The sequence below is a fragment of the Anopheles arabiensis genome, chromosome 3 (assembly GCF_016920715.1).
Source record: "Anopheles arabiensis isolate DONGOLA chromosome 3, AaraD3, whole genome shotgun sequence".
Lineage (NCBI taxonomy): Eukaryota > Metazoa > Arthropoda > Insecta > Diptera > Culicidae > Anopheles > Anopheles arabiensis.
Genome location: NC_053518.1, coordinates 77,493,370 through 77,508,350, shown reverse-complemented (window position 1 = coordinate 77,508,350; position 14,981 = coordinate 77,493,370). Strand labels below are relative to the sequence as shown.

The window sequence follows — 14,981 nt, the reverse complement described above, 5'->3', positions numbered from 1 at the left end:
ATGTGTAAAATAAAAAAAAATACGTGAAATGAAAGTTCATTACTGTGCATCAGTCAATGTTGATTGACTAACGTTGTTTAAACTATCCGCAACAGTACTCTGTAAGTAAATAAAAGTTAATTAGGTTAGTTAGGTTAATTTTGTAACATGAGCTATATGACGGTATGCATGATTTGAAATATTTGCTCATGATATTATAGTTGCTAAAAAACGTGTAATCTATTGAGCAGGAATAAGTACTGCATTTACTATTCTCGTGGACGGTAATCTGTTGTGCTTTATGGAAAAGGCTAAAAACGATAGGGGAACTAACATGGGATAATATGTGCGCCTATCAGAAAAAGGCAACGTTTAGCAACCAAACTGGGCTTCTTCAGCAGTTGTGTGCGACAAATCGGGCTGAAAATAGAAGCATGAAACAACACAACAGCATAGAACAAACAGCAACAAGAGAGCAGCATGTAAAAAACAAATTAAGTACAGTTAGCCCATAAAGAATTCGTCTAGCTGAATATTTTACAGAAAAGGATAAATTATGGCCGCAATAGACATGGCCTGGCAAAAGTAATGATAAGGTTTGATAAAGGAACCATCAATACACACGTATTGCTAAAAAATAGCCCACTCATCTTACAAGACTTGTTCCAATTAATCTTTGGTAGAAATCTTCCATTTCCGGACCACGTGGCTAAGTTCTTTTAGAAAATTGGCAAATGATATCATATTGAGAGTCTAATAAATCGTTTTCATCAGTTTGATTTCAGTTGGTTTGGTGTTTTGGGCAAATGACAATGATCTGTATGTTCTCCCGCTCGACTGACCTTGAACCATGTGGTACTTTTTAAGTACAATTTTTCAGAACTGGACCTGAAAGTACGGAAAACATGAAAGAATATATTTCACGATCTCGTTTCCTGTCAATTTGAACCATTTTTCTAGCTCACCTTGGTGCTACCGTTACACGAGATTTTGCTGCTAAATCTTCATTAGACTGTTTTCGCTATAGTAGATGGCGATCTCTGGCCTTGACGTGCTACACATGTTTTAATATGTTACTAGAGCCTAATTTCAAATGAATTCATTAATTATTTTATGCTTCCTACCAGATTTGGCCACATTCGTCGGATAGTATTATTCAAACAACACATTTTTTGTAGTAACTCATGCGTTCAAGCCATATAATAAACAAACACAATGAATTGAAACATGACCCATCAACCAAATGTGACCCATCTCTTTTTCTGATCTTATTGGCCATCATAAAATGCACTGATTCCTGTTTTATATTTGATTTTGTGGACATTAAACCACCGACAAACCGACGTGACACTTCGAACAAAATGAGCTTCAAAAGTTGTCTCCTTATTTCAAATGAAAATACGTTAAACACTAGCGCCATCTCTATAATGATTCGCTTACTACACTGACACAGAGAAGAAACTGCTAAACCCCCTTTTTGTTTTTCTTCGCAAATTCCAATGCGTATTGTTTTATGTACTTCTCACATCTTTTGCATTGATTTGGAAACTTATAAAATAATTTTCCTGGGTATTTTATCCAATAATTCTCACAAAATCTTGCCTCACACTTCCTTCGCAATTTGTATTAAGAAAAGTTGTTTACATCGAAGCAGCAGTGAACAGAGCTTACTTTGACAGAAGTGTTCGCCTCACTGGTAAATGACAGTACTTTCGTGTGGGACACTTTTGTAAAGCCAGTTTCACGTCGGTTTGTCGGTGATTAAACCGCTTCCTTCGTTAGATAAACGGCAAAGAATGGCTACTTAGTTCATAGTTTGACACAAAATTAATGTCACAAACATGGCGAAACGTTGATCAAATGAAAGAATGAGGCCTCCCACATGTTTTGTAACCTTCAAAACTTGGTAGGATAGGTTATGCATAGGATTAAGATACGATCTTTGCCATCATGCTCCTTTCCTTTCCATTCCTCCCTCGCCTTTAGTGTCTCTCTGACCGCTCGAAGTAGAATTGAAACAACAGAAATGCATTAATTTAGAAGGAAGTCATAAGCAAATTGATAATAATAAATTTAATTCGTGTTTTCGTAGTGTTTCGTAGGCCAGTGTAAATGATTAAAAAGCTTGATAGATGAATATTTTTTGCGCGCCAATCGTATGACTGTTTTTTTAGATAATTTGGTTGCTATTGCAACCATAAAAAGTTATTTTTAGCAATACGAGTGTATTGATGATTTCTTTATCAAACCTCATCATTGCTTTTACCGCCCTATGTCTGTAGAGTCCAGCACTTTTTGATGTGTGGCATCTGTGGCGGAGCTCTCAATAAGACTACAGTCGATAGCTTTGCGGACAGCTGTATCGAGAGCTCACATTATGAGCCCAAGCGATGCTTTCTCGCTCTTTGAGGTTTCTGGTCTGTTGGCTAGAACGAGGAAGCACGTTGATTTTGTTACTTGCGACAGTTACCGAGAAAGCGAGAAAGCATGTTGGTTTTGTCGCTTCCCGCTGGGCAAAGCGACGGAAGAACTCATTGCCTTTCGCGCATTTTCTCATGCCTTCTTTTTCCTTCCTACGGCAAATTTGTCAAGCTGCTCGTCCCTGGCTCCGCATCATACCCCTCGCCTGAGCGCGCTGTCGAAGGTTTAGTTGTGTTGGTGCGCCAGACGGCCAATCGCTGTCAGCCGTCGTCCGTACTTTTTCCCTCCATAGCGCTATCTCTTTATCGCGTATGGCCAATACTCAAGAGTTGCTGTGGCGTTTAAAAATGCCGTTAACAAACATTGCGGCGATGAAGTTGCATTTTCACAAATAAAACCAAAAAAGCGCAATGAGTTCAAACGCTGCAATGTAAAAATGACTAACGAATCGCTAGCTCACGGTGGAGGGTTTGCTGTGCAACGCGCAGAACCCTGATTCGCATTAACACGTTCAGCTCTGCGCTGATTTTCATCAACTCTCCGTTCCGCCGGCATCTAGAACGCAAGCTGATTGTAAAACCTGTATACTGGAAAGTCCACATTAAAAAAATATATTTTATTGCCGCTATACACTGTGCATCATGTAGCATGTTAGAAGGTCGTTGAAGCATCAAACATGTTCAAATTTAAAAAAAAATAGATTAGTGTTAGACGTTCTCCTACGCTTGTTTGAAATTGGCTTCTTCACCCTCGATTGGCACGGGCATTAAATGGCCTCATCAGCAGCGGCACGAAATAAAATAAACCATCAATACACCGATAACACTTTAAATCCCAAACCCAGCTTCTCCCGCATCGTCTCAAGGTCACACACAAATTAATAAATTCCAACATCCACCAATAACAATACACAACCGCAATGCTCACAACTAAACCTTCGACAGGCCGCTCAGGCGAGGAGGGAAATGAGGTGGAGCAAGGGACGGGGTAGCTCGACGAGCTGCTTGACAAATTTACCGTAAGAGGGAAAAAGAAAACATGAGAAAATTCGCGGAAAGCTTGATTTCTTCCGTCGCTTTGCCCAACGGCGGATGGCTTTCTAAGCTCGTGTAGTCACTGACCATCAACATAACACATCGAAAGCTCTTTTGAGACATTATTTCTCTATCCAATTCGAAAAACACCTGTAGCAGGCGAAGTTTTCAAAGATGAATTACAGTTCTGAGAACTGTACTCAAACATATTTGAATAAATGCCTATGATCGGGACACTAGTGACGCTTGTATTACCTACCATGACCAGCAAGGGAGGAACGATTGAGAAAATCTCGGAGCACCATGCATAAATGTGATAAAAGGTATACAATGAATGCGGTCCATTGAAAGGTGGACTTCATTTTAAAGAAAAATGACCAATTTACTAGCCAATATTAGCTTATATGATGCTAAAATCATTTGATTTAAGTTATCACAGGCCCATCGACTATTTTGAAAGATCATCTGCTTAATACATAACCAAGGCAATGCGCTCTACGTTCCGGGATTAACCAATTTAAATATCAGAGTAATGTTGCAGAGGGCATTATTGTTTTTTTTTTCATAACTAGTTAAGGCCCGGTAAAATCTACCGGATGTCCTCAAATTTAGAATTATTTTCAAACTCTACACGTTCAGTGACAACAACCATAACTCAAACACCTATTTGTTCTTATGCGTTACACCACAAATGCGTTAACCTTGTAACTTCCTGGACAGTTCTTACTGTACTTTGCAGAAACGTTAAATATCGATGAGGCTACTTTCGAGCCAAGCCATGCAATTTTGTAATTTTCGAACTGATACATTCCATGCCTCTGTTGACACAAATGTATAATTTTTTGATTATTATTTTTTAGTTATCGGCGTGATTTTTTGGAAAGTATAGCTAAGTAGTAACCTCAACAACGTGTGCATTGAATAACGTATTGATGTGCAGTGGATTAAAAAATAGGGTGCCGCTAATACATATACAACATGTTTGGATCCAATCCCAATTGTGTACTTAAAAACATACAATTTTTGAAATGCTCACTTCTGCTTCAATCCATTTTGTGTTTTTTAAATGTAAGATTGAACTATAAAAATATGATATCGCACATGGTTCGAAATCCATTTCTACTCTTTTTTTCGACTTATGTTTCATACGTTAGATAATAAGTAATAGATGCTTAGAAAATTTTCAATGTAAATTTTCCCGGTCTTAAATTTCATAAAGTTCATTTTCAAAAACACCGTCAAAATTTTATTTTATTATCCTGAAACTGGTTTTGAAGTAAAGAATGCAATTGATATTTGTGTATGACACAAATGTTATTGTTGCGCCAAATATCAAATTTCAACCGTGAACATATATAACATATAACCCTGATATAACCATTCCAAAGGTGTAGTTCTAATATTCCAATCTATACTGTTATAGAAACCGGTCTTGTGCTACAGTCGTCAACTCGTACGACTTAAAAACATGCCCGTCATGGGTTCAATCCCCAAATAGACCGCGCCGCCATACGAAGGACTGACTATCCTGCTATGGGGGGGAATCAATTAGTCACTGAAAGCCAAGCCCACAAGTGGGTACTGGCAGGCCTTGACCGACATCGGTTGTTGAGCCAAAGAAGAAGAAGACTGTTATAGAAAAGAATGGTTCAACACTGTTATAGCCTTTCCAGACCAATTAACTACTTTATTTACTCTTGCCGCCCCAAATTTTTCAGATTTTGCTTCTAATTTGACGTGTTCTTAATTATAACGTGGTTGTTCTTGATCAACACCATAGTACGGTGATAGCATCACATGGTAGATATCACTCTTGATCGAACTCGCCATCACTCTTGATAGAAACAGTCAGAATCTTTTCAGCTCTCTTGAGCACGTTACAGTAAGCATAGTTTCATTGTGGATCATTCTGCAGTTGATGCTGATCCGGCTAAATGCAGTGCGCAGGGTTGTTTCACCTAACGCGCAGTATGTTGCAGTTATGTTGCGCAATGAACCATCTCTCCCTTTTGTACTTTGTTCCGGAAGGACTTCCTGAAATAGTTAGTTTTCCCGCCCGCGAGCAAATCGTTACATATCCAATTTTAACTTTCAAGCCATCAACATCCGCCGCTTTCTTGCTCGGAATTTCAGCAAGGCTTTTTAGCATATGGCCGCTTAGGGTCTCTCGGCTACAGCTGCCTCTTATTGTCATGCGTTGTCCTTGTCCCGACTCAGCCAATATTGCGGAGTAGTAGATTTGAGGGAGTAGTAGATTTGGGGTGATCCCTTGGTACGTGGTCATCAACTCGAACGACTCAATAACATGCCCGTCATGGGTTCAAGCCCAGAATGGACCGTCCGCCCGTAGCAAGAATTGAATATCCGGCTACGTGGTAATGAATTAAGTCTCGAAAGCCTGTATAGGCCGGCATGTCCGCGTAGGACGTTACGACAAAAAGAAAAAGATTTGAGGGAGTGTACATGTTCGACGTCCTGGGTATAGCAACCCGTTTTACAGGATATTATGTACCACACTTATCTGCCGATGACGACGGTGTATGTAGTATTCGAAGAGCTTAAGCACCAATAATGAGTATGGTTGGCTTTATTAATGATTCAATGAATTGAAATATCAACCATTTTACAATTAAGCTATTTTGCATAGTTTTCAAACATGTTTTTTTTTTTTAATATTGCCTTGAATATCTTGATTTATAATGGGAAGGGGTATGAGATGGGACACTTTATCATCAGGTGGCTAATTTGCAACTTTAATTATTGAAAAAATCATTATATCCAATACCATGTGTTTTCAAATCGATTTGTGTAAACAAAAATCTAAGTAACCATTGCCCTCATTACCCGCGGGCTGGCAGTGTGGCATGGAGCAAGTCCTTTCGCAGCAACGCGCGTTGCTAAGAGAGCTCTGCTCTCACCGCTTTCTCTCTCTCACTGAATGGTTACTCTCACGTCATTGTGGCGATTTTCGATTTTATATATAGTAAGATTTTATAGTAATTGAGACATACATAAAATATGCAAAATCATAGAGGGTGATAGCTTTACCATCTGCCCCAGGCTTGTTTAGCTAACATCAGACGAAAGCAACGGAACTTTATGAACAAAAGTACGTGTTTCGTAATTATGTACTACTCCACCACTACAGCAACAGGATGAGCATGTGTATAGCAATAGAACTATGAACTACTTTCAATCATTCATCTCATCGTGAGTCGTCCTATCAAGTTAGGAGTTATTCAAGGAACCTACGGGGCTTGAACCCATGGCGGGTACGGTATTAAGTTCTACGAGTAGACGATTGTGCGACGGGATTAATTAATGTATTATTCATGATAATAATTAGTATCTCAATTATAATCATAGCTTTTATAGGTTCAGGATTATCTTTCAACCCGAAGTGTGTTTGAATGTTAATTAAGTGAAAAACGTTTTTCACATAACTTATCATATTTTATTTTATCAAATATCGTAGGATACAGTACAAAACGATCCAATGGAAACATGAGTCAGCTTTCATCACGTTTTTTGAGGACCAAGTTCTTGCGGAAATCTTACCGAGTCTAACATCTTGATTGTTTTAGGAAGCTACTCATCTTTATCAAAGGTAAAAATACGTTTCCACATAAAACGAAATTAACAGATCTTTTATCATTCAACCTTAAGCTGCAGCCGTAATATGTTTATTTTACATTGCTTTCAGCAACGAAATATGGCCCCTACCAATAACAAAAGATCCCCCTTACAAGGCGCCGTTTACCACATTCGATTGACGATGATCATTCTTTTCCGGGCATTCGCATTGCACCGCCAAGGAAAGTTGCCCCAATTTGAGTTGAAGATGGAGGTTCCAGATGCAGGAAAGTTCGACGACCTGGTGTTTCGCTACACATCGCCAACGATACCGGAAGGTACTGTCTACATACAAGCTAAACATAAATATCCATCCGAAAAGCCAACGAAATCGAAAAAAATACATCCAAACCATCCGTACACACCAACGCGAAAAGAGCGACCAGCCATTACGGAAGGAACGCTGCTCACGAAATGGAACTCCAATGGGCCATTTTCAATTTCAAAGTACTTCATTTCGTACCTGGAAGGATATGAAAGATCGACCACAGGTTCGCATACATACTTGCTGTGCACTAATGCAACGATTGACAACAAATTGAAACCAAAATTAACATTACGGCCACAGGACAGCAGCGAGATACTTTCCTTTTGCGACGCCATAGGAGCAACGTGTTACAGCTTCAGCCCTGAGGAACAATTTCATGCTCTGAGTGATGCATTACGGCAAGCAAGTCTAGAAAAGCTAGGACAGATGCTCGTACTACATGTTCGTTACGACAAAGAAATCAAATCGAATTATTCTTCGTTAAACGTATTCGTCGATCTGATTTCTGTGTGTGTCGAGGAACTAGAAGGAGGCACAGGGAAGTTTAAACTAAGCCAACGATTACTAACTGCATGTGAATCATCAATCTTGGGGAAGTTGCGAGCTGTTCTTAAGAGTGAATATGATAGGCTTATAAAAGCGAAGCAGTGTGACAATAGTTGCGTTAGCTGGGAAGAGATGCAATTCATGATCGATAAGTCCTTCTTTCAAACCAAGGGTCCTCCGACTTCCACGCACGACGAATCATTTTTCTACGATCAGGTGAATCGGGTTATACAGAAATTTTACAAAGAGTTTATGCTTGTTTGTGGATCCTTGAACGGGGACCAGCTACACAACAGTGTTCTAGAAATAATGCCACACTGGGTCGACGATAGAAAGACAGCGCATAACATTATGTTCATGCGACTGTTTGATTCGATGAGCTTGTCCCAGCCTATTTCTATGGATTTAAACTATTTGAAACAACAGTTTATCAGTATGAAAGTGAATTATAACTTTTCTAGATTCCAAATTGAATCACAGTGTGACCTTAGTCGATGGCAATATATGTATCGATACATTGTGGTTCGATCAGATCGACTTCAACACACTGAACTGTACGAGTTTCTCAGCGATGAGTCCGCTTATGAACGTTACCAATATTATACCACATTGGATATCGTAGTGTATTCCCTTGTTGCATCCCAGACCGTTGCATTGCTTCAATGCAATGCATTATTCATACACTATGCAGCGAGTGATTTTGAGGAAGATATACGTGATGTACTCCGTGGTTTATTTGAGTTTATTGCAGAAGTCCATCCCATCTCTTACACCATTATAATGACCATTGATCGGTCTAAGAAATCGATACTGCCAGAAATTCAAAGATATGCCAAAGAATATAAGATAAAGTTTATAGTAATCGAAGAAGTACTTAAAGCACGCCCGAATGAAGAATGTTTCTTCGTACGTGATCTAACCGAAAAGGCAAGACAAAAGCTGTACGCAAAATATTGCACAACAACATTAAATCTTTTCGGAACCACGATATCGCTGAGTGGAATTGTAAATGATGATGATGGCTTAAGCTTCGTGTGTAAGTTCTTGTACAATTATTATGAACTAGATCGTATTAAATATATCGAATCGAAGGAACAGAACTTTGAAGCAATCAAGCCAAGGTATATTTCGCGCACCGTTGTTCCATATGATGGAGAGAATGCAAAAGATTTCGAAGTAGAGGAGAATAACTTAGGTTTAACTGTTTATGTCTCAAATGAAATAATATTCATTGACGATATTCGGTTCAAGAGTGATGAGTTTTCTCAAATGGTCGCATCGGTTTCATCCGCAAGTGATGATGTACAATATGCCATTCCTGATGTTTTCAAGCAGCACGATGAAACGAAAGTACATCTTTTACTTGATGAAGCTGGAGCAGGAAAGTCAACATATTTCACATGGCTTACACATGCTTTATCGATCGATGATCCTTCACTGTATGTTATTCAAATGAATGCTTCACAGTATTGCACCGATTACAAACGATGGCAAAAATCTGACATTAAGCTGCTTGATGATATCGCCATCGTTCGATTTATTTACCGTTTGATCCATCTTACCCATTTTGTTCCAAACGTTTATAGCTTTTCGATTGAATCAACGGATGTGTTCCGGGACCAAGCTGATCATGCTGCAGAGCTATTGACGTTAGTGAACGGAACACTTTATGTCAACACATGTAAAACAAAAACGTTAGAATTAACATTCGCACAGTTGATCGAGCTGAAGGTTTTCCAGCAGAAGTTCAACCAAAAACAACTGATTATCTTATTCGATGGGCTTGACGAGACTGCTCCTTTCTATAAAGAGTTCGTAGTGCATTTCTTTGGAAGACTTGCTAGTTTGGATGGTATTCGAGCTCTGTTCATCTCAACTAGACCTTACGATTACATGGAACAGCTAAAAAGAACATTTTCTAACTGCAGAATGCATTATCTCAAGCTTTTATCACAGCACGATCAGCTGCAATTTGTTCACAATTATTTGATGCACGAACTAGAAGGTTATAAACAATGCGACGCGAGTAAGCGGGATAAGGTTTTAGGTTACCTTTATCGCCAGATAGTACAATATTTAGGAAAATTAAAGCGTGTACCTTTATTTCTGAACATGGCATGCATTATCAATCTACCAATAGCACAAAAAAACATGAACTTAAGGCGCCGTACTATTCCAAAAGCGTTATTATATACCGCGAATGTAGATCTTTTATCACTTATCGGAATTTTCATCAATCAAAAACTAAAAATTTTATGCAGTCACAAAAATGGACTACCAGAATACATCTTAGACTACCCTCACCAAAAGGCAATAAACGAAAAGTTTTGGGATAAAATTAAAAAACGACACATTTTATTAGCTATGGTGGTAATGTTTGACCAAAAGCAAAGAGAGGTACTTTTGACATCAAATGAAACAATCCAAATAAATAACTTCATAAAAGAAGTACGTGAGGGCATTGAAAAACAGGAATCATTACACAAATCCATGATGAAATTCCTCAGTTTACTCATCGAATATTTGCTGAATACTTTGCAGCTTGTTGGATGAACGATAACAAGAACCGCGTGAGAAACGAGAGTTTCTTCCATTCGTGGGAATATTGGAAAGGTGAATTGTATCCAATGCGTGACTTGTTCAATCGAATCATTCTAAGAGAAAGCAAAGAACATGATCTTCACATGGCTGTTGTTAATCAATCATATGATCTAGTTGACGAGATACTGACAAATAATCCATCAGCTGCATTGGTGAAAGATGCTGTTGGCCGATTGCCTCTTCACCTGGCAGTTACGTACCCATCATTGAGAATAGTAAACTTGTTGCTCGATAAGATGTCCGTTCAGTCCATTAACACAACAGACCATCTGTATGGATGGAGTGCCTTGGATTACGCAGTCGCCATGCGATACAAAGATACAGTTCCAAGAGTATTATCAACTGGAGCGACAGTCAACGAACAGATACTTCTTCAACAGATACTTTCTAACAACTTGCGTCAATTGGTGTATGGGCTACATTATTATGGAGAATATCTTCAGTCAAACGAAATCTCCAAACCAATTGCAAATCGTCTTTACATTCGTGTTGTCGATTATTTACTCAACGAACAGCACATTGACATCTTTTCTCGTCACGAAGAATTAGATTCTAAAACAGTGCTTGAGTTTTGCATCGCCAAAGATTTACTGGAAGTATTCAAACAATTTGTATTGCAAATCAACGATCCTTCTAGGATTTCTGAGCAAGAGTTTACTCGCTTCTTCAAGCTAGCAATCGAAAACAATGCTCACAAAATAATATTTCATTTTATCGAACATCTCGACATTCCTCTACCTCAAATGAACAACATCGCTGGGCTTATTTCTGCGCTCAAATACACCATACAAAACAACAAGCTCACCTCATTCAAAGCTATCTTTCAACAACTATGTATCCAACAAAACATTGCTATGAACGAGGAAACTTATATTCCCGAGGACTATTGTGTTCCAAGCATACCACCACTGGACGAGGATCTTTCTCCCGAGGTATGTTGTGTACTGTTCTCTAGAAACGTTCGATTACCGTTGCCTGAATATGATGCAAAAGATATCCTGCATGATGGATACGTTCTCGAAGCTCTTCTGGCTTATTCAGTTCATGAAGGAAACGTCTCCATGCTCAGATACATTCATCTCAAGACAAATATGACCATCACCAACAGACTCATCGCAATGATCATGAGATTACTTCCAAAAGATGAAGATGTTCGTCACACGAAATCATTACCTGCATTCATGTATATTCTCGATCATACAATAGATCTGGACGGAGTGGATGATGAGGGTCGAAATCTGATGCACATGGCTGCTCAAAATGGTTGCTTCTTCATGATGCATTGTTTGATTTCTAAGGGATTTGACCCGGCTACAGTAAACGCATCAAATGGCTGGAATGTGTTTCATTACATTGTTTTGAATGAGGAAGAGAATCGTTCGAGTAAAATCTTGGAGTATTTGTTGAAACATTGCAACATGGTTTGGTTTGATTTGTTGGATAACATGCTACACAGGAACGACCGTGAGATGACTGAGAACTACTCCATCCAAATTGATGGAGCTCAAGACACAACAAATACGATCCGGTTAACCAAAAACCAATACGGCTTGCTGGCATGGATGTTTTTGCTTAACAAACAGAATGCAGCCAAGGTGTTGAATGGCCTGGAACAACAGGAAGCTTTTGAATGTATGGAACTCACAGTTGAGGGCAATGAAAAGACTTTGTTCATCAAAGAAATTCGAAATAATATTCCTCAGTTTACTCATCAAATACTTGCTGAGTACTTCGCAGCTTGTTGGATGAACGATAACAAGAACCGCATGAGAAACGAGAGTTTCTTCCATTCGTGGTCATATTGGAATCCTCAACTACATAAAATGCGTGATTTGTTCAACCGTATAATTCTAATGGAAAGCAAAGAAAATGATCTTCACATGGCTGTTGTAAATCAATCCCTTGGTCTAGTTCGCGAGATACTGACAAATAATCCATCAGCTGCATTGGTGAAAGATGCTGTGGGTCGATTGCCCCTACACTTGGCAGTTACGTACCCATCTAGTCAAATGGAAAACTTGTTCCTCGATAAGATGTCTATTAAGGCCATTAACACAACAGATGATCTGTTTGGATGGAGTGCCTTGGATTACGCATTCGCCATTCGATACAGAAGTAGAGTCCCAATAGTATTATCAGCTGGAGCGACAGTCAACGAACAGATACTTCTTCAACAGATACTTTCAAACAACTTGCGTCATATCTTGACTGGCATCGGGCATAATAGAAAATATTTTCAGTCCAACGAAATCTCCAAACCAATTGCAAATCGTCTTTACATTCGTGTTGTCGATTATTTACTCAACGAACAGCACATTGACATCTTTTCTCGTCACGAAGAATTAGATTCTAAAACAGTGCTTGAGTTTTGCATAACTGAAGATTTGCTGGAAGTATTCAAACAATTTGTATTGCAAATCAACGATTCTGCTAGGATTTCTGAGCAAGAGTTTAATCTCTTCTTCAAGCTAGCATTCGAAAACAATGCTCACAAAATAATAGTTCATTTTATCGAACATCTCGACATTCCTCTACCTCAAATGAACAACATCGCTGGGCTTATTTCTGCTTTCAAATACACCATACAAAACAACAAGCTTACCACATTCAAAGCCATCTTTCAGCAACTCTGTATCCATAAAAACATTCCTATGAACGAGGAAACTGATATTCCCGAGGACTATTGTGTTCCAAGCATACCACCACTGGACGAGGATCTTTCTCCCGAGGTATGTTGTGTACTCTCATCTAGCAACGTTCGATTACCGTTGCCTGAATATGATGCAAAAGATATCCTGCATGATGGATACGTTCTCGAAGCTCTTCTGGCTTATTCAGTTCATGAAGGAAACGTCTCCATGCTCAGATACATTCATCTCAAGACAAATATGACCATCACCAACAGACTCATCGCAATGATCATGAGATTACTTCCAAAAGATGAAGATGTTCGTCACACGAAATCATTACCTGCATTCATGTATATTCTCGATCATACAATAGATCTGGACGGAGTGGATGATGAGGGTCGAAATCTGATGCACATGGCTGCTCAAAATGGTTGCTTCTTCATGATGCATTGTTTGATTTCTAAGGGATTTGACCCGGCTACAGTAAACGCATCAAATGGCTGGAATGTGTTTCATTACATTGTTTTGAATGAGGAAGAGAATCGCTTTGGTAAAATCTTGGAGTATTTGTTGAAACATTGCAACATGGTTTGGTTTGATTTGTTGGATAACATGCTACACAGGAACGACCGTGAGGTAACTGAGAACTACTCCAATCATATTGCTGGAGCTCAAGACACAACAAATACGATCCGGTTAACCAAAAACCAATACGGCTTGCTGGCATGGATGTTTTTGCTTAACAAACAGAATGCAGCCAAGGTGTTGAATGGCCTGGAACAACAGGAAGCTTTTGAATGTATGGAACTCACAGTTGAGGGCAATGAAAAGACTTTGTTCATCAAAGAAATTCGAAATAATATTCCTCAGTTTACTCATCAAATACTTGCTGAGTACTTCGCGGCTTGCTGGATGAACGATAACAAGAACCGCATGAGAAACGAGAGTTTTTTCCATTCGTGGTCCTGTTGTAATCCTCAACTGTATCAAATGCGTGACTTGTTCAATCGAATCATTCTAATAGAAAGCAAAGAAAATGATCTTCACATGGCTGTTGTTAATCAATCAGATTATCTAGTAAACGAGATACTGACAAATAATCCATCAGCTGCATTGGTGAAAGATGCTGTTGGCCGATTGCCTCTTCACCTGGCAGTTACGTACCCATTATTGGAAATAGTAAACTTGTTGCTCGATAAGATGTCCATTCAGTCCATTAACACAACAGACCATCTGTTTGGATGGAGTGCCTTGGATTACGCAGTCGCCGAACGATACGAAATTAGAGTCCCAAGAGTATTATCAGCTGGAGCGACAGTCAACGAACAGATACTTCTTCAACAGATTCTTTCTAACAACTTATATCAATTGTTGTATGGGCTACATTTTTATGGAGAATGGCTTCAGTCAAACGAAAGCTCCAAACCAATTGCAAATCGTCTTAACATTCGTGTTGTCGATTATTTACTCAACGAACAGCGTGTTGATGTCTTCTCTCGTCTCGAAGAACTTGGTTCTAAAACAGTGCTTGAGTTTTGCATCGCCAAAGATTTACTGGAAGTATTTAAACAATTTGTATTGCAAATCAACGATCCTTCTAGGATTTCTGAGCAAGAGTTTACTCGCTTCTTCAAGCTAGCATTCGAAAACAATGCTCACAAAATAATAGTTCATTTTATCGAACATCTCGACATTCCTCTACATCAAATGAACAACATCGCTGGGCTTATTTCTGCTCTCAAATACACCATACAAAACAACAAGCTCACCTCATTCAAAGCTATCTTTCAACAACTATGTATCCAACAAAACATTGCTATGAACGAGGAAACTTATATTCCCGAGGACTATTGTGTTCCAAGCATACCA

The 14,981-nt window shown here is 39.0% G+C and overlaps 1 protein-coding gene across 1 annotated transcript; it reads left to right on the top strand.

The window, feature by feature from the left end:
* The first annotated feature begins 6,913 nt into the window (after positions 1–6,913).
* On the top strand, positions 6,914–9,529 carry LOC120901197. The gene is made up of 3 exons (XM_040308905.1): positions 6,914–7,041; positions 7,138–9,175; positions 9,468–9,529. The coding sequence occupies exons 2-3, from the start codon at positions 7,147–7,149 to the stop codon at positions 9,527–9,529; spliced, it is 2,091 nt and encodes a 696-aa protein (XP_040164839.1). The 5' UTR covers positions 6,914–7,041; positions 7,138–7,146.
* Positions 9,530–14,981: the final 5,452 nt, after the last annotated feature.